Raw genomic sequence first — 25,861 nt, forward strand, 5'->3', positions numbered from 1 at the left:
CACATTTTGAATACTTTCTTTTCATATATTTGTATATATATTTCTAAAGTTTTATTGGTGTTTGTATAAATGCGCTTATTTATTGTATGTTTTTGTTTTTTGTTTGTTTATCGTTTACATTACAAGTGCTAGCAAATCATACATATACGTAAAACAAAGCAAAAAGCATCCGAAAACATAATTAACAATTTATGAAAATATACACAACATGCATTTATTCATAATTTATAATCAATTAAAATACTAATTAAAAACACTTTAAAAGATACCAATAAAATATATGTATATGTATGTATGTATATGTACCTTCTTTTAAAAAATATATATATGCGTTAAAAGAACATAAAATAGCGAACCGTAAACGGTTTGGAAATTGGAATTTCAGAAAACTGTCCGCAACATCATTCAGCGCCGGTCACGTTGTTATTCTTAAGTTCTCTAATTTAATTGTTGCAGCTGTTGTTGTTGTTATTTTTTCTTAACGGCAATGTGTGTAGTTTATGTGTTAATATGTATAAATAATAAATTAAGGCCTATAGAATAGCGCTAAATTACATAATACAAAAACTACTAAATGACGGTTTCCGAGGTGTAACGAGATTGCTTACACACCCCAAACGGCCATGATTCATCTACTAAACTCGCCGCCGCAACCATTATCATCACTGCCCATTGTCCAATAATGATCGAGGATATCTTCGCTGGTGAAACGCACATCCGGATCTGACTGCAGCATATTGGCGATTAAATCGCGCACACCATCACCGATGTCCGACCAGTAGGGATCGGGAAATTCATATACGCCCGAGATGATGGCATCAAACAGCGGCTCCTGCTGGTTATCAGGCGCAACAAATGGCGGAAAACCGCAGAGCAATATATACAATATGATGCCAGCTGCCCAAACGTCAATCTAATCAAAATATTCAGCTATTACAAACATGTTCTATAACAAGATGCATTTAAATTATTTACCTTTAGGCCGTAGCCCACTTCCAGCAATATTTCGGGCGCTACATAGGTGGGCGTGCCGCATACAGCAAACAGCGGCTCGGTTACCTCACAGGCCAAGCCAAAGTCGGCCAGTTTCAGTTGCACAACATTGCCATATTCGTCTAGTTCCACCTGTCAAAGCGGAGAAAGAAACATTTATGGCAAATATTGCAAGCCAGATTGAATTAATTAACTTACCAGTAGATTTTCGGGCTTTATATCCCTATGCACAATGCTCATGGAATGTAAATAAGACATGGCCGAGCCCAAATGTCGGATCATAATGCGTGATTGGCTTTCCGAAAAGCGTGTGACCTGTGTGATAGCATCGAAAAGATCCCCACCTAAAAATAAAGAGAACGAAATAATTTTAATTAGCATATTTTGAGAATTAGCTCAAAATAAAGGAGAAAACACAAGCTACAATAATTCTTTAATTTTATGCAGGTTATTCCAATTGGATTACATAATTCCAACAAAATGTGCATTCCAATTCGACTAAGAATTCCTTCATTCAGTTAAAGTTATTTGTCAAAACAGGACTTACCACTGACATACTCGAGGACCAGGTACATGTTTATTACTTGATCGACATCCATGATGAGCGATATGATATGCGGATGCTCGAGCTTCTTCATGACACGCACCTCGGCGTCGATGTAGTGCTCTTTGCCCTTGCACTTGCTTTTGTCAATGATCTTGAGGGCATAGGGCAGGCCCGTCTGTCGATCTTTGATCCTAAGCACAACGGCAAAGTTGCCATCGCCGATCATCTTGTCCAGCGTATAATTATCTCTTATGGCGGCGGGCAGATCGCCAATTTCAACGCCCGTTTCCTTAAGTAGCGCCGCTTGCTCGTCCTCCTGTGTGGCGGCCGATGCGCCCGCTTCGCGTGCTCGTGCCGCCTCGCTCGAATAAACTTTTTTGTCCTTGACCGGCATCTTGGGCTTGGGTCCCTTGCATGTGGTGCCCGCTGTGCGCAGTGTCTTTCGTATGGCATTGATGGCCCGCTGCTCATCGGCTTCCAGCTTAAAGTCCTCGGCGGTATTCACACGCTCGGTGCCATAGGCGAAGAACACATCCTCCGGCCCAAAGAAATCCGCCAGCGTTGCCACCGATGTGCCCGACAAGGTGAACACCTTGCGCACATAGCCCGTATCCAGTCGCACCACCTGGGTGATGGCGGTTAGCACATGCTCGAAGCTGGGACTGTTGCGCTTATTCAAGAGCAGCCGCATTATCCGACGCGGCTTGGTGCCGTTCCTGATCAGAGTCACGATGCGCGGATGCACCACACTATTCCGTTCGCTGAAACGTGAGCTGTTCAGCGGACTGCCATTGGTGGCGCCAGGTCCGCCGCCATTGGACGACGGCGCATTGTTGCTGCCGGTGCTGCTGATCAGGGCGCCGTTCTTTAGCGGCGAGGCGGGACGCTGCAGCTTGGCCAAGCGGTGATTCGTGGAGCGACTGTTGTTCGCCAGCGTCAAATTGGCCAAGGGCTGTGAGCTGGTATTGTATTCCACCTTCTTGAAGTTCTCATTGTTGCAGGAACAAACATAGCTCTGGCCATCCTCCAGCTCGTCCAATGCAGTGATCTACAAGCAGAGAAAAATTCAATGGAATTTCAAAAATATATTTGATTAAAATTTCACTCACCTTTTTACCGCCCATATTGTAGATGGCGCGCACGGCGCCTGGTATCTTGACATTCTCCTCGAGCAGACGCGTCAGATCCTCGTAGAGGCTCTCAAAGGAACGATAGCGCTCATTGGAAACGGGTATGGTGATGCCCGGATAGAAGCGATCGCCGTTCCGATAGAACTTGATGCGATGCGCCTTGCGTGTGGGCGTGCGGCTGCTTGAGATGCGTTTCTTGAACTGTGCCGCGCCAGCTGCACCCGCCGGCAGGGCGGCACTGCCATTCGTTGCAGCCTCACTGGCGCTGATGTTGCCGACACAATCGCCGCCGCCTCCGCCGCCATTGCGTGCACTAGCGCCCGGCGGCGCTGAATTGGTTGACGAGGCGCCGCTAAGCGAGCCATTCGATTTGCCAACGCTGCCGCTGCCTGTGAGGGAGCCGTTCAGATCGCGCAGCTCAAGGAAATCCTTTTCCAGTTCCGAATTGGAGCTGGCCGGACTGTCACAGTCACGATTCTGTTCATCAAGTTGTTGTTGTTGTTGTTGTTTTTGTTGCTGTTGCTTCTTGGTGAGCTGCTCGAGGATGGCGACTTCTGTTGCGGAATTCTGGGACGAAGCGGAGCCGGCATTGGCGGCGGCGGCGCTCTTCTTGGGTGTTGCATTCGGACTGGCGCTGTTGCTGCCTTGCAGCGAGGACAACAGAGCTGCGGTGCTGTGCAGATTGTTTACCGTTTGAACTTCCATGCTATATAATTGAGAGTGAAAGAGATAGCGACACAATTGTTATGACTTGATCTTGATTTTGAGAAAAGCCTAAAGAGAAGCGTACACTCGATCGGGTTGCTTCACTCTTGATATTGTATACAACTCATATATCATATTTGGTATCATATTTTGATTGAAATGCGTTTTCAGATTACATCTCTTACGGATGCTGCTGCTGCAGCTGCATCTCTCATGTGTGCTGCTGCAAAATGTTTCTCTCTCATACTCTCTCTCTCTCTCTCGCTCTCGCTCTCGCTAGCGACAACTGCCCTGCCTTCTGTATATTATTGACAATTTAAAACTGCTGACGTTTCTAGCAAAAACAACAATAAACAACATTCAACATTCAACAGACAACATACAACAATAAACACTAACAAACCATATAAACAGAAACTCTTTGAAAAAAGAAACCGGTTTCAATGGCTCCGTTTGTTCAGACTAGAAAGTATCTGACGGATACATACATACAGTAAAAAAAAAATGAAAAAAAAAAAAGAATTCCAACTGTAATTGCGCTAATTTACGTAAATTGTTTGCAACCACATACATATTTTGCAGCCAAGTGCTGCTCGGTGCTTTGTCTGACTCGCTGACTTGCTGCACTAGATTCCAATGATGGCCCCACGACGTTGACCGATTTACCGTTAACAACAATAACAACAGCAACAGCAACGCGCTGACTCCGCATAAACCAGGTCAAGCCACCAAATTCTAGCTGATGATTCATATCGACAGAGGCGCAACTAACAGACACACCCAGGACATTAACTAAAGTATCTCGTGACCGAATTCGTATCCTTATCCCCATATCCATATCCATATCCGTATCCGTCCCCACTAGCTGGCTTAGTTTCTAGTCTAGTCATTTCCATAATGAAATCTGTTACCACACTCCCAGCCAGACCATATTTAGCATAATCCAATTAGGTTTCAGTACACAAAGTTTAAGCGTGGTCGAAGCAACATGATATGGTCTTCTAAGAGTAGCTTAACTTATTAAATGGTGAAACTTGTTAGGAATTTAGCCTATATTTATTAAGGTTAAATGAATATTACTTTCTAATAATAATATTAAAACTAATATTGATGTATACGATATATATTTAACAACAAGTTTAGTTAACTTTTAAATTGATTCATTAATATTTAAAATAAAAAGATCCTAAAATTTTGTAGATCGAATGAACGGAAGAAAGAAGGAAGAAAAACTATTGTAAATGAGCTAAGATTCAGTTGATTCAGTTAAAAGGTTTTTTTTTATTAATATTTTTTATTTTTAATTTAATTTATTTAAAAAAATTGTAACTGTAAATTTAAAAAAATTCTATAAAATTTTTTAATTCGATATTTTAATTGAGCTATAAAAAAGGTTGATATTTTTATATACATACATACATATATTTAGCATTTTCCCATTAAAAAGTTTCGCCGACAGCGCAAAAATAAAATCTAAAACGTATGCCATAAAAACTGTTATAAAAATATTCATTAAACATTTTTATCGCAATTAACTAAGTATCATTAAGTGTTATTGACTTAAAAAGGTGTTTTTGTACATTTAATTATCTGACGGTGATTCAATTTATTAAAACATAATTAAATCTAAGACTTTTGTGACATTTACTTAGGCTTGGTTCGCTGCCTGGACAACAGGTGTCGCTAGCTAGCGATCAAACGTTGCGCTGCCCCACTTGACAAAGCGGACAACTCGATAACTAACTGTCACGCTCTATAGTTACGAGAGCAATCAGTTACTGTCAAGTTCATTTATGCACTCAGCACTCTGGCGCGTTCCGCCACACATGCCACACTCCTCGTTTCACATTCCATATTCCGCATTCGACATTCCATGTTTCACGTCACAGTCTGTGCAAATTATTGAAATTGTTGTCATTAAGCGATCATTGCCAATTGAATGCCTGCCTACTTTGCCTCTATCCTCCGCTACTATAGCCCTGTCCCTTTCTCTCTCCCTCTCTCCTCTTACTGTATATGCCATCCTCGTGCATAACCGTTCAATGAGTCAGCTGTCCCCTTTCGTTTCCCTGCTCCTTTGCCAACGACCTAGCCTGGGTTATGTCAGACCGTTGCCTCTCCCTCTCTCTCTCTCACTCTCGCATTCGCCTGTGGCCGCGCCGCTGATTGAAGCTCGTTTATGATTTTTATATGTATGTATGTTTTTTTTTTTGTTCATCATAATTTTTATTCTTCACAGGCACGTTTCACTTAGCCATTGTCTGCCCATCGTTGCAAGCTGTCTGAATTTAAGTTTTATATGAATACCCTTTCGCCAGAGCTACAATGACTTTATCATGAAGTCTGTAATGCATATCCGGGTTTTCTTTTCTTTCAACCATCGAACAGAACATGGAAATTTGAATCTCTTTCAAAATACAGCTGCCAGCTGTTTCTCTTTATGATTATTATTTTAAATGCTTTTTTTTTTTTTTATGTATATTCGTAATATATTAATCATATTTCGAGTAAAGCTTTCAGCAGGAACTTGCAATGATTTAATTCAAATTTATTTATACACAATGTTTGTTAAAGACAATTCAAAGAAAATATACATACATACATATATAGGAAACCAACTAAATTTTTATAAAATAAAACAAATATATATTTCTTGAAAAAATTAATTGAATAGAGACTGTAATCCAATTTATGATTTTCAAAATAAAAATTTTAAAGTTACAATTTTTGTTTTCAACTAAAAAAAATATTTGTTATAATAATGCGTGTAAAAAATTACACATAAATTTTACAAAATAAAAGTTTAGATAAAATAAAAATATTTAAGCGATATCAAATTATATATAAAATAATAGTAATAAAATAAAATACTAAGAAAAATAAGTACTTTTGAGCATAATTAATCTGCATTAAATAATACAAATTAGATTATTAACTTATAATCATAATTGTTTCAGTGTATTTCAGTTTCGTTGCTTGCTTAAATCTTTTCGGTTTCCACTTGGCTTTTGTTTTATACGCAAGACGTGTGTTGGCTTCTCTCCACCAACTCCTCAGCTGCGCCCGCCTCCCCCGGGCTATCGCTCACATCCCTTGGAAAGTACTTTAAGCTTGATCGACGCTCAGTTTTTGTGCTTTTCGAGGGGATTCGCGTGTCGAGCCATAAATTTGAATTACGATATTTTGTATGCTTTGTTGCTCTTGTTGTTGCTGTTGTTTTTGCTATATTCATTTTGCCGTGACATGTTGCGGCAACATTCATGCCTGCCTGCCTGCCTGCCCGCATTGCCTTTCTCTCTGGCAAATGGAAATTTATGCCCAGAGTTATGACTGCTCCATTACCTCATTACCCAGCGCTATTATGACGCCACCTTTGGGCAGTCAACGTGCCGCCATATCGAGCGCCGTGCCTAGGACTGCCAGAGGCAGCGCCCACTTGAACGCCAAAAGGCGAATGGACAGGTAATTAACTTAATTAATGTCCAGCCAGTTGCCAATCCTCCAAGGAGCGAAGCCAATGCCATTCCACAAAGAACTTGTCGTCGTCATCTTTATTAGTGCAAATTGTAGAGAAATTTCATATGTGTTTCGCTGCTCTTTCTATTTGTATTTGTATTTGTTTGGCCTAATGGCGCAGATTTTGCCAATATGCTTGCCAAGTGGGTCAAAACTGCTGGCCAAGCAAGTGCAACGGTTCCCAAGTTCCATTGAGCATGACATTTGGCATTTTGTTTGGCTGTTGCTCAGACGACGATGGCGACGACGATGAAATCAAAAAACCATTTGACCTTTTTTTCTCTCACTCACACACACAAACACACACACTCTCGCTGTCCCTTTCTCTCGTAGCCCAAATAGAAATACAAACCAAAATGGAAGCCAAACGATGACATTTGCGAATGCAATGGAAAAACTATGACAGACCCAATGTCACCTACATTAGGGGTATGCACGCAATGAGCCATCAAAAGAAAATTAAATAAAACACCTTAATGCATTGTGTAAACTCAAGTTATGCAAAGACCTTCAAGCTGTTGAGATGAGGAGAGGGGGATAAAGAGAGAGAGAGAAGAGAGATCGAGCGCTAACAATTGTGGGAACGCATTCAAGTCAAGATAATCATAAAGAGAAACAATTTTTCACACTTTCTGTTAAATGGAGAACCAAATACTTCTTACAATCAACTTGAGTGATGTTTTCGAAAACTTCAACTAAATAGTTGTAAGCCGCTTAATTACATGCCAGCAATTAACAATTTATCACGAAGACTTTCATTGAAAACACTTAGATTTTTATCAATTCGGTTAACACTTGTGTTTTTTAAGTGCTGTTAGTAGAGATAGATACAAGAGAGAGAGCGAGAGAGATACAGAGTTTCTAAAAGAATAATTACATTAATGTTTATACAAATTTCGGACGTGTCGTCGATTGCACAAGAATTTTTTAGTTAAAAAGTTTTCTGTAGGAAGAGAAAAGATGACGAATTTTTAGGGAACTGTAATCTGAGTTAAATATTAAATTTATTTAGCAATTATTCCTCTATAACCAAATCAAATTGGAGTACTTCAAATATCAATGATAATTCTTCGAAAAGCTCATTAGTTCAGGTTTAATTTTGATTGTTTACTTATAAACGATTCCAATTGATTTTCGCCTTAAAGTGCGAACAATTTGCACTCTAGGGGCCGTTCTCTTAGTCTGGGTTAATGATATTTGTCTAATAAAAAATTTGTGATAAATTTCCAAGAAAAAGTATATAAGCTTGACACTGACAAAGTGAAGGCAATATAGGTGACACGGTTGGTTGGGATTGATCAGGATATACCCTGTAATTGTAATTATGTGCGATGTGAAGCGTTTTATTGATCACTGAGAAGACATCGGGTTATTAAAGTACATTTATATCTATATCTGTATATCTATATCTATATCTATATCTATATCTATATCTATATCTATATCTATATCTATATCTATATCTATATCTATATATCTATATCTATATCTATATCTATATCTATATCTATATCTATATCTATATCTATATCTATATCTAAATCTACATCTATATCTATATCTATATCTATATCTATATCTATATCTATATCTATATCTATATCTATATCTATATCTATATCTATATCTATATCTACATCGTACCGTTTTTACATACCCAACCTCCCAGCCAAAATACCCAACGCCATTTAGAATATGAAAATTATTATATTGACAATCAACTATAGCAAGAACATCCCTGTGTCTATATATATAATGAAATAATAACTAGAATCGTTACTACGTCAAACTAAAAATCGATAAGCTGCCGGGCCCCAGGAAATATGTGCGTTGGCGACGATTGCTCTTCTCGTTATTGTCGCTTCTGCTGTTGTTGTTGTTGTTGTTGTTGCTGTTGTTATTGGTCTTGTCATATCAGTTGCCCACGCAAACAACACCAACACAAAGCGAGCACTGAGAGACACTACGGATCGAATCTAGCCAATTGAAGCAGCGCCCATTGAACCCAGACGAAGCCAATAAGAATAAAAATTGCATTTATAATTAAATTTCACATGATTACGAAATAAAACATAATTTGAAATGCCTTAAATGGTGGGCAATATTATAATAGTGGGCACATGTGCCAAAAATAGTAAGAGAACGGTAGAGCACACGCGAGCAGACATAGCGATAGAAAGAGAGAGAGAGAGAGAGAGAGAGAGAGACAGAGGGAGAGGTTGGGCCAGGGGCAACGTTGAACAGGTGCGCCCCAAACAACGCGTTGTCTTCGGTTGTTGCACCCGAAAAAAGAAACGAAACGCTAAGCAAAAAGTAAAAAAATAATGAAAATGATTTTAATAAAAAAAAAAAGACCAACAACACACACAGAGACAATTGACTAAGAGAGTCACTAGAGCTATGAGTTTCTGTTGTTGTTGCGAAATTCATAGTTCATAAAAGTTGTTTAATTAAGGTTTACACGCACTCAAGCGTCAAATTAATGGGCCACGAGCAAGCGAAAAATAAGAATAAAAAATAAAAACACAAACAAAACGCGACCGGAAAAGAGAAAATGCCACGCAATCGAAATATACCACAAAATTATAATGTAACATTATTATTATTATTAAAATTATTATTACAAGAAGCCCAAATAAAATAATCAATATTTTTGCATGTACGAAAAGAGAGCAAAGTTTCGACTCTGCCCTGTTTAGAACTGATGAAAAAGAATTACAGAGACTCAATTTAAAAGTAAAAGTTCGACTTCATATACATATATAAATATATGTAAAATAATATATATCATTTGCATTGTATAAAATTTTCATATAAAGAAACTATTATAAAATTGAAAAACTACCTAATATATTGCTTTTTAAATTAATCATTAAACAAAACTTTAATATTTAATTGTAAATTACTTTACTCTTACTAACAATTATATACTTATATTTGCAACATATACTTTCCAAAATGCAACAAAAGTAACGGACACATCAAAAAAGTTTATTAAGTAGAAAATTTACGAAATTCAAGTTACGTCACGTAACACAAGTAACGCTACGTTACAACAGAGTATTATGAATTTTAAGTCATTCTCTCGATTCATATTTGAATAACTTTCAAATCGTTAATTTAATAAACATATTTTTTATTTAATTGTTTTTAATTGAAATACAGCTTTATGAATATAAGCAACAGCAGGAAAAATAATAAAAAAATATAAAAAAAACTCTATGCATATATCAATGCCCATTGACAGCTTTGATTAACTGTCAATACTTGACAATTGAATCACATTGAAAGCAATAAAACAGAAATGAAGAAAAGAAAACTAAAACAAAAATAGTTATTTTGATCATTGATTCTTCCAGGGAAGTGAACATTAAAGATGCTATTCAGACTGTTAATGAAGTAATTTTGCGTTGTGCTAATTGAGTGACGCTTATAAATTTATAAATAGTTTTCCTTGAAATACTTTCTTGTATGTTTCCAAGCAGCCGAATAAAAGAATTTTAAAAGTAAGCTAAATGATTCAGCTAACAATGGGAATTTAAATGCCAAATGGACTCACAGTACTGATTCATGAGCCTAAAAATGATTCAGTTAAGATGTGAAGTAGAGGAATTTGGAATGTACAATCTTAGGATTTTAGCTGAAGGTTTTACTTAAGAGATTTATGCGGGAAATTAAATCATTTATCCATATTATTTTATGTAGTAAACAGATATTTTTCTGCAGTTTAATTCAGTTCCGCGTTAAATGTAAATAATTCTCTTTTATTTTCTCCTCGAATGAATCAATTGGAAAAGCTGGTTGAAAACAAGGCACGTAAATTAAAGAAAATATATATAAATATAAATGTACTGTGCGCTGTTCCATTGAAAAAACACACAGGACTGAGCTGAAGCGAAAATATGCCGGAGAAGTGTTTTGGGCTCAGGTAATTTAGTTGGCTATAAAAAATTGGGCACTGGTAGATTGTTGAGAAAGCCGCAAACGTGTTTAGTATGCTGATTAGGGCAGCAAAACGAAACGAAACGAAACGAAAAGCTTGTGCCCATTAGCAGGCAGCCCAAGCGGCGGAAACGGTGGCAAAGGCGTTTACAACGTGACAGTTGCCCTTGGCAATGGCGGACTGGAGGGCGTAAGAGATACGCGCAGACAACCCGACAGTTGTGACAGCTGGCTGGGATGTGAAGGGGCGGAAGAGGCAGCAGCAACAGCAGCCAACAGCAGCAGCCAGCAGGCGGCATCTAGGGAATGCGTTTCTGGAATCCAACTCCCCAAATACGGCATGTGTTCAAGTGGCGTCGACACTTCAACTTCGGCATTTAAATGCGGAACTGGGCACAAAGGAAGTAATCCGGCGCATAGAGACGCACAACAAACACACACAAACGCAACACTTGGGCATAGCATCCAGCATCCAGTATCCAGCTGCCAAGATGTGCCAAGATTTATGAACGTGCTTTGCTCTGGCAAGTCTAATGGAGAAATAACAACAGCAGCAGCAACCCTCGCTCTGTCTGGTTGCTGACTTAAGGGCCAAGGGTTAAAAGCCGCACACAAAAAACACAAACATCAACACACACACAAACACACACCAATACACATCAACACAGACATACACTTTCGTCTGCATAAAGAAAGGCAGACAAAGCTAATGCTCGCTCGTTTTATAGAAACACCTGACACAGCGCTAAAGTGCATACACACACACACACATCCATGCACATGCACATGCACACACACAGACGGGGATGAAACAATGTATCTATTAATATGACCTGCTCATTAGTTTCCATACTGTGGAACAAGTGGAAGCTTGTCAATTTGCATTTTAGCATATTTGAACTGATTAATGTATAAATATTTTTTTTTTCACATATTAATATGTATATACATATATATTTTTTTCCTTATTTTTCTTTTAGATATCTATTGTTAGATTTACATTTATTTACAAAATTTTTTTCACATGTTCCTTATAATTAATTTGGTAGTATATTACATTTATTAAAATTGTTGTTTCGATTATTTCATTGTTATTTTTTATAAACATTAATAATTATGAATTAAAGAATTTTTAATATATATATATTTTTTTTTAATTTCATAAAATATGAGTAAATATTCTAGCTTATGCATACATATCAATAATGAAAAATTACAATACTTATTATTTTTATTCAAATTTTTTATTTTATTTTTTTTATTTTTTAACAGTTTCATTTCCGTTTTAATTCAAATTATTTTATTTATATCGTTTTCTTTATTATACTTTTTTTTTTATTAATTTATAAATATTTCGATTGTTAAGTTATATGCATTTATCAAACGAAGAATATATTTTGATGATGTTTCATTTATAGCTTAGTAGGATGTTTAATGAAAAACAAATGAGAATAAATAAAAAAAAAATCTATTTTATTTTGATTGATCATTGATTAAAAAAAAAGAAAAAAAAAAAACAAAGAAGGGCCATAGGTTGCATAGCAAAACGTTATGGAATATTAATAAATCCATAAGGAATTCTCAACTCTAAATAATTGAAAGTGCCTGGCTCTTAAAGTTCATTTTCTATTCATCCTTCCCTTGAAAGGCGCATTTTACATTGCTTGCTGCTGCTCATGCCCATGTTAAACCATGTTAAGGAAAAGTAAAAGCTCAACTTTGTTGGCCACCGCCCACAAATCGCAACAATGGACGAACAAATGTTTGCACTTTAGATGGCGAAGTGGGTGTCGGCTTGTGGTTCCCTCTGGGTGCGCCTGGCTGCCAAGTGACAGTTTTCACTTGGCTCCACACACAAAAACCACTTGCCATGTCGCCTACAATATTGCAACAGCAACAACAACAACAACAAATGCAACTGCAACAACCAACGCAATTCACGCAACTTGCAAGTTTTCTGCACGGCGGTGACTGCAAAAGTGTCCTTGAACTTTGAATCAAGTTGTTAAGCCGGTTTCTTGGTCTTCTTTTTCTTTTTTTGTGCTCTTATTTTAAGCTGTTTTTCCACTTTTCACAGCTTCGATGATTTATATATTTTCCCAGACTTTAAAACTAATTTGATGAAAAGTTGCTTATAGAAACTAATTTCTTTTTCATTTTATTTTTTTATTTTATATTTATTATTCAATTACAACATTTACAGCCGAAATAGTCCTAACAGTTATGTTAATGCTAACTTCATTCAAATAAATGTTGCTAACAGTTATAAATGTTAACGTTTACAGTGACCAACAAATGTCATATACACATAAGCATACACATACATGTGCATATGCATACATTCCATTTAGATGGAAATGAAAATGTTGCTGACAAGTGTGAATGTTGCTGATGCATGTTGCGCATGTTAAGCGGGTTAAGCGTAAAAAGAAACTATGCTAAATAGCCATAAAAGGCAATTTACAAAAAGTGCGTGCCTCTTCGCCATCTGCACATTGATATTCATTGCCATTTCTTCAAGTTGTTCTGTGTCGATGATGTTGTTGTTATTTTTGTTGTTGCTTTCGTGACCTATTAAACAAATGAAAATCGATTTGGCTGCTTTTCATGTTTAATTCATTAGCCGACCAAATGTGCACAGCAAATGAATTCATTTCCAGTTCCCAATTCCCCAATTCCCTATTCTCAATTCCCAATACGTGGAGTTCCATGTTTTTTTAGTTTCGGCGCAAGGTCGTCATATACTGGCAAATAAAGTTGTTTAGTTGAGTCGAATATCTCAATGCAAATTAAGATAAATAATCATATTATTGTTAAACGAGCGCGTGTGTACGGCTGTGTGTGTGTGTGCGTGTGCTTTAAGATAAGAGAACAAAGCATGATGCCGGTAAAGAAGCTGAGGAAAACGGAAGCAGTATGAGTCGCACCAAGAGGGTGAGCAAGAGAGAGGGAAATGCAGAGAAACTGCTGCAAGTGGAATAACAGCTGTGTGCCTCTCTATTTAACATTTAATCATTGAGCGAAAAAACAGAAACTCATGTTGTATGTAAAAAGCTCATTCCTCTCTCTCACTCTCACGCACTATATCTAGTGAATTCTGTTATCAGCGAATTCATATATATAAATATGTATTTGTTTGTATTTATATTTGTATTTTAGATATTATTATATATATTTTTAATATACAGCAATTATTATTCTATTATATATTTTTATCAAATATAAACAGACTTACTGCAGTGGAGATTATAATCAACTTTGGGTGACGCCCACATATGATACTTGGTCGAATAAATATTTGTATATGCATAGGTAAACATAGATAAATTATAGTCTAACAAAATATATATCATTTTAATCGCCATATCAGATATCAGTTAATAAATGCCATGATTATAAATAAAGATAAAGAAAAAAGAAATTTGCAAAAAAATATTAGACATAAGTCACGATGAAACAGATTGATATTAAATCGAAGAGCTGAATTTCATTCATTTGAGTTAAAATTGATTTCAAATATATGATAAATATATTTTAGTAATTTTAATTTACTATGTTGGTTTAAGGAATCGCAACATAAGATCCCAGAAACCTGGGAAGCTTCTTATTGCCTTTTAAGGGAGTGGGTATATAAAATACAAGATTTGGCTTTCTTTATAATATAAAATAGATTTGTTAAAATTGCGAAAAAAGAAAAACATATAAAAATCAAAGAAACTAAAAAAAAAAAATAAATCAAAAAAACAAAAAAACAAACAAGTAATTTTTTATATAAACAACGTAAGCTATTACTACACCTAGAAAGTAGTTTGTTATTCCAGTAGTTAAGTTTATTGATCCAAACAAAGAAACTTTTTCTAATTAACCTAAGTCACCGAGCGGAACTTGTTAGCCAGTGCTACCTGTTATCAATATTTACCTACACTAGCTAAATAAATACAAAATAACTAAAGGAAAATCACTTCGACAGTCTTTAATGAAATAAATGGCAAAAGCGATAAGAGGAGTATTTTTGTAAAGAAACACGAACCACTTTAATGGGTAATTCCTATGCCGAATTCTTCTGGAAAGCCGAATTCAGCTGGTTTCCAATCAGATTTGCATGCCCATTCAACTTTCTTTGTCTGCCAAAACTTTCGAAGCAAAACAGAGAAATTCAAAAATACTAAATTGTGTGATAGTCGCCTCGAGGTACTATCAAAAATTTGCAACTTGGCAAACCTAACAACAACAGCAGCAGAAAAACTAATAAAAAATAAAATAAGGCAATGGGTCTAATTAAAGCAGAGATAAAATAAAATCAAAAGCCCAAACACAGTGAAAGTTAACTCGGGCCACATATTCGAGTGTTCACTGTAACATGAATACTACACCAAAGGAAAAGCAAAACCAAATAACTGTTATTAACAGCCTGTTAAGCATACACTGAAAGAAAGTAAAGTTCTATAAACTGATTATTCAGTTCATTTTTAGCCAATTTTAATATATGTTTTATTTATAGTGTTTGCTACTGTAAAACTGAAGGTATAAATTAATTTTTTCTGTTTGCAGAACTGCCTTAAGTTTATCTCCAAGTGTAATTGCATACAGTAAAAAATTGAAACCGTTGCAACCCATTGAAATTTGAAGCACTTTAGGGGTGTAAACAAAGAGTCTGCAAAAAGGAGCAGTTTCAAGTGTGGGGAGCAAGAAAAGAAAACAAAACAAAATAACAAAACTTGCCGTTAAAAGTCAAAAAACAATCAATGCTAAAAAGTCGCGTCACTTTTGCATTGTTTATGGCTTTGTGATTCCACTTGTTTTGGCTTTTGATACTCGCTTTTAATGCAAGGCTCAAGTGCGCGGCGAGCTAAATGCTTTGTCATAGTGTTTTGGTGCACATACATACATATGTTTATACATAATATATATGTATGTATGATAAAGGAGCGGCGTATTCGGTTGAGGCGACAGCCATTGAACTGCCTGCTTCGGTCAGTGACGTCATGCGGTCTCTTCAGTGCTGCAGAAGCTTTGTTCTCTACATTATACTGCTAGCAACTCCTCAAAATGTTTAGCAACACAGGTTTCCTTTGCTGCCCAGCAACACTGAAACGCACTGCTGTTAAATTTGAACTGTTAAGTAACATTAAAGCTACCTTTAAAAATCTGATATCCTGATCTCTGTTTTCTAGAAGATTAATACAGTTTACACCATACCAACAATAAGCTGCATTTATTTGCAATTACTTTTAGCGATAAATATATGTATATATCAATATATATGTATGTACATAAATAGGCATAAACATACATGTATAAACATATATTGTACTCCCACTTGGCAAGTGCATTTGTCGCTCGACTTGATATTGCTCATTTATTATCACCCACACAGACAGCCAGACACACACACACACTTGCTTGGTATGACACATTTTACTAGACTGTCTGGTAATCTGATCTCCAAGTCTCGTCGTCATCCTCAGCTGCTTTAAGCTTAGCATAGGAAAATAAACAGTTAGCTAATTTTTCACAGTATTATTATGAATGGCATCTGTTATTTAACACGCCAGAGGACCGCAAAGCCACAGTTGCAATCAAATAGCATATGTATGTATGTATGTCTACGTCCACATGTTGCCAGCTGATCGCCATAATCGTGTGTTGTATAGATACATGTGCGTGTTGCTGGCTAGCTGCCAACTTTGGCCTGCCGTCGAATGACGTCACAGCCGGCGTGTGAGCAACGTGGGTGTTTTATAAGCAATTATGTGTGTTTTATTTTCATTTCTTTTTCGTCTTATTGTATTTTTTGTTTATTTTGTATTGTTGTTGATTTTTTTGTTTGATTGCTTTTCACTTTTCGCAATCGGTGCGCTGTCATTTTTAATTGACTGTTTGGATTATTTGGGGTCTGCGTGCGTGGCACGTCATGGATATTGGCCAATTGGCGGCGGCTATCTTATGCCATTTATCTCTTTCAATGGGCTCGCTAAGTGAAAGTTTTTGTTGCTGTTGTTTGTTTATTTGTGGGAAAAGTTCATTGGCAGCGCCAAAAAGATGCTGGGCTGCAACAATGTTGCAAAGTAGCCGTCATGTTGCCAGCACACATGTATTCTAAGCGAATGACGGCGACAGACAACAAAAGGCAAACGGCAATAAGCGCGCTAACCGTTATGAATCATCAGTCACACACATACACTTGTGGAGAACTTTCAAACTGTACAGTAAAGCACACTAAGCGAAGAATTCATTAACTTGTGCTGTATGTGTAATTAGAAGATAGGCAAAAAACGGAAAGCAAACAAAAAATAAAGAAACAAGCGCGAAGAGCGCACGAAACAGAATATTAGAGAGCGGGCAACGTTTGTTTTTTTTTCTATTTTTTTTTTTTGGAGATAGGCAATGAAAAGAGCAACGGAATAATAAATGTGTCGAATGTTTACTTGTGATAAGTGGCGCAAAAAAATTTATAAGTAATACGTTTTGCAAATAAGATAGCTTAAATAAATTATTAATATTTGTCGTTTGTTTTTTGTTTGCTTCACGTTGTTATGGCGAAAACAAGCTAGTTACAAAAAACAAGTATTTGTTGAAATTTGGACATGCGACATTGTCAAATATAATAATGGAATTCCATCTATTAATCTGAACTCTAATAGAGATCGATTGGCGATAGGCAGGTACGAGTTGATTCTTAAATTTATAAAAATTTAAAATAATATAAAAATTAAAAAAAAAAACCTATTCCCTTAAATAATATGCCTATGTCGATAATCAACAAAACAGAAATAGATATTTTTGCTGTATATAATTAGTTTTCAATATATTAATAAATATTTTTTTTTTTTAAATTTATCATATATTTATATATTACATACATATACATTTTAAGTAAAATATATTTTATATATATAGATGGAAATTAAAATATATATGTTTGTATATATACATATTTATAGCTATTCCCATTCTTTTTTATTCGAGAACTGCTGCATTACTGATTCCTCAATGTGACACACTGACTTGGACTACGCAACTTCAGCTGTTATTATCAGAGAATTCAGCTTATCTTTTAAATACTTGCACAAACTCAAACAAACACATCTACGCACGCAAACATACACACACACACACACCCAAACACGCACACACATTCGCACACTCAATCAACACAACATTTGTTGTTTTGCTGCACAGAAATGTCAAAAGTCGCAATATTTCATATGCATTCATTTTGTGTATGGCAGGGCCTTACCTTTTCTTATTTTGTTGTTTTTTTCGTAACAACGTCGCCGACGATGGTAAATCCGTAAAGCCAGCAAGGCAGTTTTCGTTGTCTTATTGCTTTCTTATTATATTTTTTCGGCTAGTTATTTCCACATCTGCAGGCAGAAACAGAGTTGCGCTCTCTCGCTGTGGTTAGTGTCGTTGTTATTGCCGCTTCTGCTTTACTCTTTCTACACACTACACATTTACACACGTTCGGACACACATACAAGCTCGCATACAAGCGCAACTTGCGATTTTGTTGGCCTTTAGCTAGAAACACAAAAGAGAAAGAACATGCAATATTGCAATAACAATACTGGCAGCTTTTGCAATGCTTTTATTTCACTGTATTTAATCCCGTCTTTCTTTGCATTTCACTTTGGCTGCGCTTCGGTCGCCGTTGTCGTTGCCGCTACCGCCTAGCGTCACGCCCACCTCACATAAGCACACCAGAGATGAGCGATTTGGTATGTGTATGTATGTGTGTACCTGTGACTTTTCGCAACGTATGTTGAGAATTGAAAGTAAAAGGCTTTCAGTCAGCGTCACATGATATCTCTGCCTTGCTACATATGTGGAAAGGTGTAGTCACAGGAAAGGTTGACACAGTGACTTTTTAGTCACAGAATCGCTCATCTCTAGCGGCCACTGCAAATAGCTTGGCTCTGTCGTCTGCAATGTTGCTTAAAATAATTGCACCGCGAAACAAATACTTGTCGGAATCGATGCGGCCGCTTTTTGTAAAACAAATGTTATTCACATTACATTCACATTTAATTTATATATTTGATAAAGTACCACAATAAAAGGGAATAAATGCACCGCTTAGACAACCGTGCGCAACACAGAGAACCCGACCAGACTGCCGCGTGTGACTGCGTGCATCAACTACTAAAATCCACAAGTCCCAGTGTGGCCGTATTCGCAGTCGATAAGTATATTCGATAGGAATGAAAACGCGCTACGATATTTTTACATAGAACATCTTGCGCATTAAATAAAATTTAAGCGCCAAATTTAAAATTTGTATTTTTTGCTTAAGCAGTTTATTTCTATACATCTTAACTTAAGATTGGAAAAATATTTGTAAATGCCATCGTTTCGTTATAGTGTTGTGTGTTTATTCATTTGTATTCGTTTTTTATTTGCATACATTTTAAGTGTTTTTTTCTTTTCGTTTTGTGATATCGCAAGCATTTTTCAAAATTTTTGTTTTCGTTTCACTTCGGAATATTTATATATATAAATGGTTTACACGCATTTTCGCTTACAATGAGACGACAGACAATAAAAATCAACTAAATTATGGTACATTTATAACATTTAGCATACGTAAATATAGTTTTTCATAAAACATAGCTGGTAATGGTAAATAATTGCAACTTAATGCTAAACTTAATGATCGATTCGCCGCCAATCCGAGGAGTTCCAGGCGCCTCTGTTCTTCTAGATTTGTACACAATTCGAAGGTTTCTCATATATATAAATCGCACCATTAGAAAAAAATAAGGTTCATATCAAAAAAAGTCGTTCTGGTGAATTTCATTAAATATAATTACTTCCGAATTAACTAACCATGGTTGTGTGAGCGTATATGAATGAGTGTATATATATGTGTGTGTGTGTCAGTGCTGTGTATGTATGAGTTGTGTAAATATGTATTTGCGCACGCTTGGGTTAATATTTTTGTTGGGTTTTGTTCGTTTCAATTTCAATTTACAACTAAAAATTTTGTGGTCCAAAATATGAGAAAGATAGAACAGAATAGAAAATGGCGAGTAAAGCTCGATTGTGAAGATAGATGTATATATACGCATATATATATGTACATCGAATATATATATATATATATATGTATCTATACGTATGTGTAGATATATAAATATTGTAACTGTATAACTGCGTTTATCCGATTTGCATACTTTACATCCACTTCCATTATTTTTGTTTCACGTTTTTTTGTTTTTTCCTATAGTGCACATCCAGCATCCAACACGCGCCCTCGCATGTTCCCACCCCACAAGGTGTTGTATATTGTATATATGTATAGATATATGTTTGTTGAATCTCGTTTTGCTGTAGGTACGACGTTTTCGCAGTGCTGACTTCCCGAGTGTTAAAAGCGAATGGACAAAAAGTAGATAATCGCCGCCAACGCCACACAGCCAAGGGGTAGAGCACGACGATATAAGAGATTATAATCTTGGAGCATTGGCTGCTTGAGTCGCAGCTCAGATATCTCTTTGCGTAATGCAATGTTGCTCATTTCGGACTGCTCCAGGCGTTCCTTGTACACGATCAGCTCCTCCTCACGTTCCACTTGCGCATCGTTCATGATGTTGACATCGTCGTGCCAGCTGGAGAGGTCTCCATAAACATCCTTTTCCGACAACAGCGGCTTCTCCTCATCACTAGTGGCGCCCTCGGCGCTTTTATCCTTCTCGTCTGCCCCACTGGCACTGCGTGCCTGTGCTTTTCCCTGTGGCTCTAGCAGATCCTGTAGCTGCTGCTTAAGGTTATTCATCTCCTCCTCCAGATTGCTTATGTCGTTGGTTAGCTTAGCTGATTTTTTCTTATAGAATATACACTCTTCGTGCAACATATCCACGGCATGCTCCTGCGGTAGGTCAGCATCGAGCAGTTCTTCGAAGCTGTGCACGAGCGTCTCTTGTGTCTCCAGCTTGTGCCCCGACTGCGACTCCTCGGTGGCCTCATCGATGCCATTGAGGCGTGTGTGTTTAGGTGACTTGTGTATAAACTCATCACAGGCAACTTCGGCAAAGGTAGCTCCGCCTATTGGCGATGCCTCCGGTGAATCCAACTTTGATTCAGGCTCTTCATCATCTTCCTCGCCAGAGTCGGCTGCATTGAATATAGCCTTCAATACGTCGCCACCATCGGCGCCCTTGAGATCCGAGTTCTTGAGCAGCTTCATCATGGTACCTTTGCGTATCACCTTGTGCTTAAAATCGAATTCGTCCAACTGCTGCCGTTTGGTCTTCTTGTTCTGCAAAAACGAAACGTATTAAGGACATTGGTATCATTATATAAAAGTTCGCTTACAGATTTTGTTTTGTTGGGAATTGATGTTTGGTTCTCCTTGTCGTGCAGCTCGATGATTCGTGCACCTTCATGTACCTCAAATTCGTCTCTAGCAACTGCGCAACTATCATAATCTCCTGCTTCCTTATCCTCCTTGATGTCAGCGCTATTCACTTCTTCGTCATTCGCCGCATCCTCAATGTCTGCGTCAGCAACATCATCGGCATCCTCATCGCCGCCATCATCATCATCGTCGTCGTCATCTTCACCGACACCGATAGCCGCATTCAGTTGCTCCAGCGTCTGTTGCTGCTGCAGCGCCTGCTCGCTGTCATGAGCAGCAATGGTTTGCTGCAGTTGCATCAGCTGTTGGCGCATCTGTTCCATTTCGGTCTCATGCGCGATTAGCTGCTCCTTATGCTGCGCAAGTCGCTGCTCCTCCAGTTCCTTAGCCTCTTGCTGTTGACGCATCGTCTCCTGCTTGTAGTCCATATACTCCTGCTGCAGCTGCTCCAATCGTTCGTTAAAGTCCTGTAAAGTTTGCTTCGAACTTAAGATCTGAGTGCGCAATATGCTGCACTCATTATCCGATGTTGTGTAGGCCATCTCCATCTTCGACAGCATTTGCATGGCATCGCAACGATCCTGATAGACCTTGCGCAGCGCCTCTTTGGCAGTTAGCTGATACGAGGTCTTATCCTCAAGCAATTTAACAACCTGCAGTATAAGAAAACTTAGTATCATCTCTCATAATGACTCCCAAAAGTATACTACATAAACTTCTACTCCATCTTTAAAGCCCCACACACTCACCTCGTTGCGTAATGTATTCTCGGGCACGTTCTTCTCCATCATTTGCAACTTCTTCTCGAGCAGATTGATCTTGTGCAAGAGCTGATCCTCGGTGATCATGCTCTGCCAGCACATGGCCGAGTTCTTACGCGTCGAATCGAGCACGCCCTGCAAATTGCTGAGCTTCGCTTTCAGCATCTTCTCACGCTGCGCAGCCTCCTGTAGAAATGCATTGAGTCGCTGTATCTCATCATAGCTAATCCGGTTTGGTCCCGTCATCTGCAACTGCTCCGACTCTATTGAGATAGCCTCCCGTCCGTCGGGCAAATACAATGTCACGCGCGCAATAATGCAGCCATGCACCTCCTGACGCGAATTCTCGATCACCTCAACGCCAAACTTGACGATATCACCATTGTGCAGCTCGGCCGGCTCGTTGCCCAGTTTGTTGTCGTTGATGAAGGTGCCGTTGCTCGACTTTGTGTCCTTTACCCAGAAACGGCCGTCGGTCGTATACCATAGCATGGCATGATTGCGCGACAACACTTTACAATCGAATATGGCATTGTTCTCGCTCGCCTTGCTCTTGGCAATCAGACGCCCGACCTTGCACTCCTGTCCCGGTGCCAGCAGTATGTTGCGCGTCTCAAACTTATGCGATTTCAACTCGCATTGCAGCACAATTCTGGCCTCGCCGGGCGACATGTCCTGCACGTTGCTGAGAAGCGTATTCGAAGCCTCATTCGGCAATTGTAAGGCACCCATCGAGCTGAATAAATTTCCGCCCGTCGTTGTATTATTGGCATTTAGCACCGAATTCATGGCCATGTGTAGTTGCGCCTGTTTCTGTGCCAGCTGGCCCTGGAATTGCCATAATCAAAAATCAATTAAATGTATTTAATATGTAATTGCAATCAATTAACTCACCTGCAGCAATGTGTTCGTATTGGAATCACAGGTCTCTGTCGCAGTCGTATTATTGTTCTCCTGATTTTCCATATTGTCGTTGGCATCATTATTGCCTATAATGTTGTTGTCGATGCTGTTGTTGCTGTTGCTGTTGCTATTACTGATGCTATTGCTGTTGTTCTCTGTGGACAGCTCACACGTTTCGGTCTCGTGCTTTTCGCGCATTAACAACTGCTGTTGTTGTTGCTGCTGCTGTTGCTCCTGTTGGGCCTTCTTGTTCAGCTCCATCATATGCGCCTTCTTATGGACGCGCTGCTGGCGCTTGGACAATTCAACGCCGCTGGCAACAGCCACTGGTCTAGAGGTTAAATCTTGGTCAATTGTTGTTGAGCTTGAGGTATTAACGCTGGCAATGCCGTTATTTGCAGCTGTTGCTGCTAATGCTGCTGCAGCAACTGCTGTTGAGATTGTTGATGCTGCTGCTGCTGCTGCCGCATTGGGCTTTTGCTCGTCATCCTTAATGCTGTGCCATTCGTTGACCAAGACCATAACTGAAAAGTGTGAAAGGCGCACAGACAGTCATACAGTAAAATCTATATCTGATAAAATGTATTTAGCTGGATAGGTTAAATTTGATCGAGTGTTACAAAATTTCTGTACACTAAACAGGGCGACCCAAAAGTTGACTGACTTGCAAGTTCAAGAGTTCCAAATCAAGGCACATTCGATCAAAACATTTGCTAGTTAGTAAAAAGATTAAAATATAACAAAAAATGAGCATAAAAAGGCCAAAGAATTTCTGCATTCATTTTTTTAAATTTATGTAACTAGCGCAAATGAAACAAAAATTATTCAATTAAAATTTTCTATGGAACCTCACTCATGTTAATTATTAAAACAAATATATGCATTCAAAATATTTATGAAATATAAATTTCTTTTAAAATCTGATATATGTATATATATAAAAAAAAAAATACAAAACAATACTACAAAAAAAAATAATAAAAATTGAATTTGAATTTAAAAGAATAAAACTATTTTTGTTTTGTCTCAGATTACCGAACGTGTGTAGCAGCTATTTATGATAAATTCAAATGTGTAATATGCATTTCCAGAGGAAATACATGAATTCCATATAATATTGTTAGAATTATTACATATAAAACACATGGCTTATAGAACTATACTTATTCATGGAAGTTGTATTGATTACTGTTTTAGGCTTAGTTCATGGGACCAAAACATAGAGATTTATTAACTATTGAAGTATAAATATTTGTATTAATTCCAAATGAAATCAGTTCCAGCTGCTTCTTTTATATCAAAGCTCATGCTGACCCAGTCAAATTGTACTTTTCAAAGTCAATTTCAGTTAAAGTGCTGAAAGCTCTATAAATAACTGTTGTTAACTAACAAAAACAAAAATCCGCACAGGACTTATGAAGGGCTGGCAACATGCAGTCAATTAGTTCTCCGATTTTTCAATATGTGCTGCTGTCGTAGTGTATACAAGAAGAAAAATAAAATACTTCAGAGTACCAGGCGCAAAATAATGTTTCGTATAAAAATAGATTATTTTGAAAATATAATTGAAGAAGCGGGCAACACAAATGAGTACTCGCATGTATGCGTATGTTTGCCTAAGTGTGTGTGGGAGGGAGAGCGGGAGGTTAGCCGAAAAAAACGGCTTGTTTGTATTTACATATGTATGTTTGTATATGATCGGGGCGCGTCTGCTCCACTTTGGAACGAGTAAAAGGAAGGAGAAGAAGCCGAACTGAGCAGCAGAAATATTTATACATACATAAATAGCTTTGTATTCATGTGCGTGCAATATATTGAATAATAGTGCAATAGACGGAATGTGCGAGGGAACGGATAGTGAGAGATAGAGAGAAGAGAGTTCGAACAACAACAGTGGTAGTAGCCAAATCCCTAAATTGGGTGGTAGAGTTTGCCCCTTACCTTCCAGCACAAATACAAAGCGGCGATAGCGGGCCCATGGCCCCAACAACAACTACTTGGATGGGATGGATATAGCAACTACAGTTATTATTGATGTTGTTGTTGTTGATATGGCCGTTACTGCTGCTACTGCTACTGCTGCCGCTGCTGCTGCTGCTGGGCGTCGGTGGGAGTAGGGAAAGCTGCGAACAATGCAAAACTTTTGTTGTTGATTGGCATAAAGCGCATCGAGCACAATTGTGATCAGTCGTCGTTTGTCTGCCTGGTAGTGTTTGCGTTTATATACACACATATATGTGTTTGCGCTGCAGTTATTACAGCTACACCAACAACAACAATCACTACCACTACTACAGCTGCAGGCAGTGGCTGGGCACGAGTTTAACGTGGACTTGAAGGCGAAGGGGCAACGAGTGCGGCCTGCGTCTCGTATTGTTTTTTTTTTCTCAGTTGTTCTCTTTTTCACTTATGAAAATTGATACACAAATTAAGTATGAGCTGCAGCTTAATTGAATTTAATTACAATTGACTCTGTGTCGTTGACATTTGGAGAATTTACCGTTCTGCACTGCTATCTGTTCGTTTGCTTTGACTTATGTATTCGCGCAAAAGAAGAGAAAAAAAACAGCAAAACACAAGACTTAATATTTTCTTTGCGCTTCTTGTTTTGTCTATTAACACGCACACACAATTAATCAACTGGATAGAATACACGAAGGAGCGTCGTTAACTCACCTTGGTTTTTATGTTGTTTTCGTTAATCAATTTTGCAACACAGCGAAAGCGAATAATATTTGCGATAATTGTTTTCAGTTCTCAAACCAAACCTCTGCACTAGCTATGTGTACTAGACACGATACAACCAGCTATTGTGAGTTGTCACAATATAATCAAATGCCTACTTCGATTGAGCTGTTGTTAGCTTTGTCGTGAAAGTGAGTTGCTTGGCCAGATATGTTGAAAATCGCTTAGCCAGCAATTTAAAAACGCAATTCAATCAGAAACATATTTATATTACGCCCATTAGTCAACTGGTTGGTCGTAGCGTGTATGTCAGATTTAG

At 37.8% G+C, this 25,861-nt stretch overlaps 2 protein-coding genes across 6 annotated transcripts; both read right to left on the reverse strand.

Moving 5' to 3' along the window:
• Positions 1-91: 91 nt before the first annotated feature.
• LOC108649990 (serine/threonine-protein kinase GA29083) lies at positions 92-18,999 on the reverse strand. Of its 3 annotated transcripts, none has more exons than XM_089256841.1 (7): positions 18,889-18,999; positions 18,074-18,351; positions 2,650-3,376; positions 1,541-2,588; positions 1,192-1,337; positions 976-1,125; positions 92-913 (listed from the first exon to the last, which is right to left on the reverse strand). In XM_089256841.1, the coding sequence occupies exons 3-7, from the start codon at positions 3,373-3,375 to the stop codon at positions 629-631; spliced, it is 2,355 nt and encodes a 784-aa protein (XP_089112967.1). In that variant the 5' UTR covers position 3,376; positions 18,074-18,351; positions 18,889-18,999; the 3' UTR covers positions 92-628. The 3 variants fall into 3 exon arrangements, with proteins under 3 accessions (XP_089112967.1, XP_030240871.1, XP_089112968.1); XM_030385011.2 differs by having other exon boundaries at positions 18,074-18,357; positions 18,859-18,977; XM_089256842.1 differs by lacking the exon at positions 18,889-18,999 and adding an exon at positions 18,577-18,787 and having other exon boundaries at positions 18,074-18,357.
• A 618-nt stretch (positions 19,000-19,617) lies between these two features.
• Slmap (Sarcolemma associated protein) lies at positions 19,618-25,858 on the reverse strand. Of its 3 annotated transcripts, XM_089256830.1 has the most exons (6): positions 25,534-25,858; positions 24,799-24,980; positions 22,849-23,381; positions 21,943-22,782; positions 21,151-21,846; positions 19,618-21,094 (listed from the first exon to the last, which is right to left on the reverse strand). In XM_089256830.1, the coding sequence occupies exons 3-6, from the start codon at positions 23,377-23,379 to the stop codon at positions 20,204-20,206; spliced, it is 2,958 nt and encodes a 985-aa protein (XP_089112956.1). In that variant the 5' UTR covers positions 23,380-23,381; positions 24,799-24,980; positions 25,534-25,858; the 3' UTR covers positions 19,618-20,203. The 3 variants fall into 3 exon arrangements, with proteins under 3 accessions (XP_089112956.1, XP_030240863.1, XP_089112955.1); XM_030385003.2 differs by lacking the exon at positions 24,799-24,980; XM_089256829.1 differs by lacking the exon at positions 24,799-24,980 and having other exon boundaries at positions 22,849-23,570.
• Between the last annotated feature and the right edge of the window lie 3 nt (positions 25,859-25,861).

This window comes from Drosophila navojoa, chromosome 3, assembly GCF_054131105.1.
Source record: "Drosophila navojoa isolate 15081-1374.11 chromosome 3, UAZ_NAV_1.0, whole genome shotgun sequence".
NCBI lineage: Eukaryota > Metazoa > Arthropoda > Insecta > Diptera > Drosophilidae > Drosophila > Drosophila navojoa.

What these genes read in the sequence shown, in the direction of transcription:
- LOC108649990 (XM_089256841.1), bottom strand. Translation starts at nt 3,375, where the DNA reads ATGGAAGTTCAAACGGTAAACAATCTGCACAGCACCGCAGCTCTGTTG. An exon ending in ACAATATGGGCGGTAAAAAG is followed by an intron (nt 2,589 to 2,649) that starts GTGAGTGAAATT and finishes CTCTGCTTGTAG; the next exon opens with ATCACTGCATTGGACGAGCT. An exon ending in GGTCCTCGAGTATGTCAGTG is followed by an intron (nt 1,338 to 1,540) that starts GTAAGTCCTGTT and finishes CTTTATTTTTAG; the next exon opens with GTGGGGATCTTTTCGATGCT.
- Slmap (XM_030385003.2), bottom strand. Translation starts at nt 23,379, where the DNA reads ATGGTCTTGGTCAACGAATGGCACAGCATTAAGGATGACGAGCAAAAG. An exon ending in ATACGAACACATTGCTGCAG is followed by an intron (nt 22,783 to 22,848) that starts GTGAGTTAATTG and finishes TGGCAATTCCAG; the next exon opens with GGCCAGCTGGCACAGAAACA. An exon ending in TTCCCAACAAAACAAAATCT is followed by an intron (nt 21,095 to 21,150) that starts GTAAGCGAACTT and finishes TCGTTTTTGCAG; the next exon opens with AACAAGAAGACCAAACGGCA.